Here is a 3,660-nt window from a genome sequence, read left to right on the forward strand (position 1 = left end):
CTTATCCTTGAGATGTCTTGCTTCTTATACCACTTCTTTTTACAACTTTCTAACTGTTTTTCCTCTAAGAATTGGAAGTATTTTTTATTTTAAGTTGAAGGAATTAAAAATGCTAGGTAGGGAGTTTCTTATGCATGATTGATTACGTCAGTAACATCTGTTGATATCACATCCCAGTCCAAAAAATGAAAACTATCAGCATCCATCCTGATCCAAAATATAATCATGCCGGCGCGGGCGGTTGCGGTGGCGGTGGCGGTGGTATATATGAAAACTTTGAGTTTTCCATGAATTTGATGATGATGATGAGATGGATATATGATGTGTATATTTTTTACATTATCCATTCTCCAAATTGTGTTGTAGGCTGACCAATGAAAGGTGTAGAAACAGGTCCGTCCATCTTCTTTTCTATCAGTGTTTGAGAGCGAGAGCTGAAATTTTGATTCAACTAATAAATAAAGATAAAAGAGTAAATGTATGAACAGTAGAATAAGATGAGGTTGGGATATGTGGAGCTGGTTAATTTATTGTTACTGATGACGATGATGATAGGAAATATATACAGTTGAGTACTGAAATGGTGTGGACCAACACTAGGACTCGGACAACCTAATTAAAGTGGTAACTTATGAATAAATGATGATTGTAAGGATGAGTAGGTAATGTCCTAATAATAATCATAATTGTAAGGATGAGTGGCTAATGTCCTAATAATAATAATGTGAATATTGGGTCTCATCCTGAAAGTGGGTTTTATTTGATTACTGATTTATTCTCTTTGATAATGGTACAATTATCATTAGGACCAGTATGACTCTCACTAAGGGTAAAAGAGTAATGTCAGGTTAAAAATGTTAGACCGCACTTGAAAGGAAAGAAATCGCAAGAGACTAGAATGGCTTGAGTTAAGGAAGCAAATGTGCCACCTTATCAGCTGGCATGGATCACTCTAGATACTCGGCTTACAGAAGGAAAGTTAATCCGTGACACATGCGCCTACCATATATGACCGATGCCAATCTATAAATATGGGTTTTACATAATGGACAGGTAATGTGCAATTTATATCAGTTTGAGATTAATTACTTGATATTTTCGAACGATCATTTTGAGATTCTAACTTGGGTGTCGGAGTGTTTTTGTTGGGGACGACCCCGACTGTCCTAACCCTTCTGTGTCCAGTTGACAGATCCTATCGAGGAAGCACGCGATTTCGAATACCTGGACTATCGCCATAATTTCTTTCGACCTTCTTTTTCGACCAGGATCAGTTTGGCGCCGTCTGTGGGAACTACCACACTTCAAATCGTGAACATGGAAAGAAATACAGGAGAAAACGTTCCTATCGCCGATGTAAACTTGGGAAACATGGAAAGAACCATCCAATTGACAAGGTCAGAACTGCAGCAAATGATGGAGGAGGCTGGAAGAAAAGCAAAGTAGCTTACGAGCGAAAGACCACCACACCTATCGAAAGGGAAGCCGTAAAGAGGAAACTATTCGGAGGAAGAGATTTCGAAAGAGTGCCTGAAGGGACCAGCAAGAAAAATCCGGAGCAAAGCCACCGCACACCATCAGAGGTCGGGTCGAGCAGTCGAGACAAGAGCCATAGAAGGGGACCTGCTATATCTCGGGCGGAGGTCGAGGGAGTATCCAAGCATATCGCCATTTTAGGCAAACAAATAGACGAACTGAAGAGACGCGGCAAGATGGTGTCTCAACATAGGAACTCGCCCTTCAGTAACCAAATCCTTATGGAAGTTGTAAATCCGAACTTCAGAATGCCTGACTTGCCGAAATATGACAGAACCAAAGATCTGCAGGAACATCTAACCGCCTTCGACCTGGTAATGAATTTGTATGGGCAATCAGGCCCTATTAACGCAAAATTATTTGTGACTACTTTGGTAGGAAAAGCACAAGAATGGTTCACCAATTTGCCACCCAGGAGCATAGAATCGCATGAGCAGTTGGTGCAGAAGTTCACCTTCCACTTCACGAGCAAGCGGAAGCAGAAACAATCCGCAACCCATCTCTTTACCATCCGCCAGCACGACAACGAAACACTAAAAAGTTTCATGGGCAGATTTAATAACGAGACACTGGAAGTACAGGATTTGAGGATTGACATGATGGTCAGCATCCTCATCCACGGGTTAAGGAAAGGACCATTCGCATCAGCACTGGCCAGAGACCCTCCGGCAGATGTAGAGTAACTCATGAGCGTGGCACAAAAATACATAGACGAAGAAGAAATGAACGCCATGAAGGATGGCGAATGGAGGATTGGCTCAGATCGCGGGAGAGATTCAAGACGCGACAACAAAGGAATGGATCGAACAGATCGTAATCCCCGGCGCGACCAAAGCAAGGAGCCGACATACCAGCAAAGGTACAAAAACTACACCCCGTTGAATATGATGAGAGCCAAGGTGCTAATGATGGTCGAGAAAAATGATGTTTTAAAATGGCCAAAACACACGAGGTTCACTCCTGCCAAGAAGTATTCCAACAAGTACTGCATATTCCACCGCGAGAAGGGGCATGATACGGAAGAATGCTACCAACTCAAGGATGAAATCGAGAGGCTAGTACGTCAAGGATACTTTAAAAATCAAGTCGCTGAAAATTCCCGAGATAGAAACAACCGAAGTAGATCTAGAAGTCAGGAGAGAAGACAGGACAAGGAGTTTAACACCCGGGATCCCCGAATTAGAGAAAATGCACCTGTGAAAGACATAATCCACACTATTGCAGGAGGAACCGAGGTAGACCAATCCAAAAGGTCGAGGAAAAGGTTGGAGAGGAGCGCCTGGTCCATGAGAAATAGGTAGATTGCAAGTATAACTCAAGAGCAGAAAATTATATTTGGCACTCAGGATGCAGGGGACAAAGCAGGATCGGGAAATGACCCAATGGTCATCAAGCTGGACATAGCCAACTTTGTGGTACACAAGGTGTTAGTGGACAACGGGAGCTCAGCAGACATCATACTAAAGAAAGTGCTAGTAAAGATGCGACTAGATAATGTTAAGTTGGCACCCGTAAAAACTCCTCTAGTCGGATTCAGAGGAAGCGAGGTAGATTCGCTAGGAACTATCGACTTACCAGTATCCATGGGCGAAGAACCAAGAAGAAAGACACTAATGGTAACATTTCTTGTCGTGGACACTCATTTCGCTTACAATGTTATATTAGGTAGGCCTGGAATAAATTCTTTCAGGGCCATAGTCTCCACTTTTCATTTAAAAATGAAATTTCCTACCCCATTCGGGGTAGGAGAGGTGTCTTGCGATCAAAGAGAAGCGAAGAGATGCTATAACCTGTCCCTGAAAAAGGGCGAGACCAACAAAAGAAGGAGGGTCGAAAAGTCAGACGACCAATGGAAAAATAAAATGGTAGAGAAGGAAGTGGAGCGAATCGAGCCAATCGAGAAACATAAAGAGATAGAGCTGGTACGAGGGGAACATTCGAAGACTACTAGAATAGGGTCGGGAATGGCTAGAGATCTGGAGACGCACATGATTGCGTTCCTTCGCAGCAATGTGGACATATTTGCCTGGGACCCATGAGATTTTAAAGGGATAAATCCCGAAGTCATAGTGCATCGCCTGAATGTCGACCCGTCTGTGCGACCTGTGCAGCAGAAAAGGAGGA

The 3,660-nt window shown here is 43.0% G+C and overlaps 1 protein-coding gene across 1 annotated transcript; it reads left to right on the plus strand.

Moving 5' to 3' along the window:
* LOC105160340 lies at positions 2,223-3,575 on the plus strand. The gene is made up of 2 exons (XM_011077671.1): positions 2,223-2,771; positions 2,883-3,575. The coding sequence occupies exons 1-2, from the start codon at positions 2,223-2,225 to the stop codon at positions 3,573-3,575; spliced, it is 1,242 nt and encodes a 413-aa protein (XP_011075973.1).

The sequence above is a fragment of the Sesamum indicum genome, linkage group LG4 (genome assembly GCF_000512975.1).
Source record: "Sesamum indicum cultivar Zhongzhi No. 13 linkage group LG4, S_indicum_v1.0, whole genome shotgun sequence".
Lineage (NCBI taxonomy): Eukaryota > Viridiplantae > Streptophyta > Magnoliopsida > Lamiales > Pedaliaceae > Sesamum > Sesamum indicum.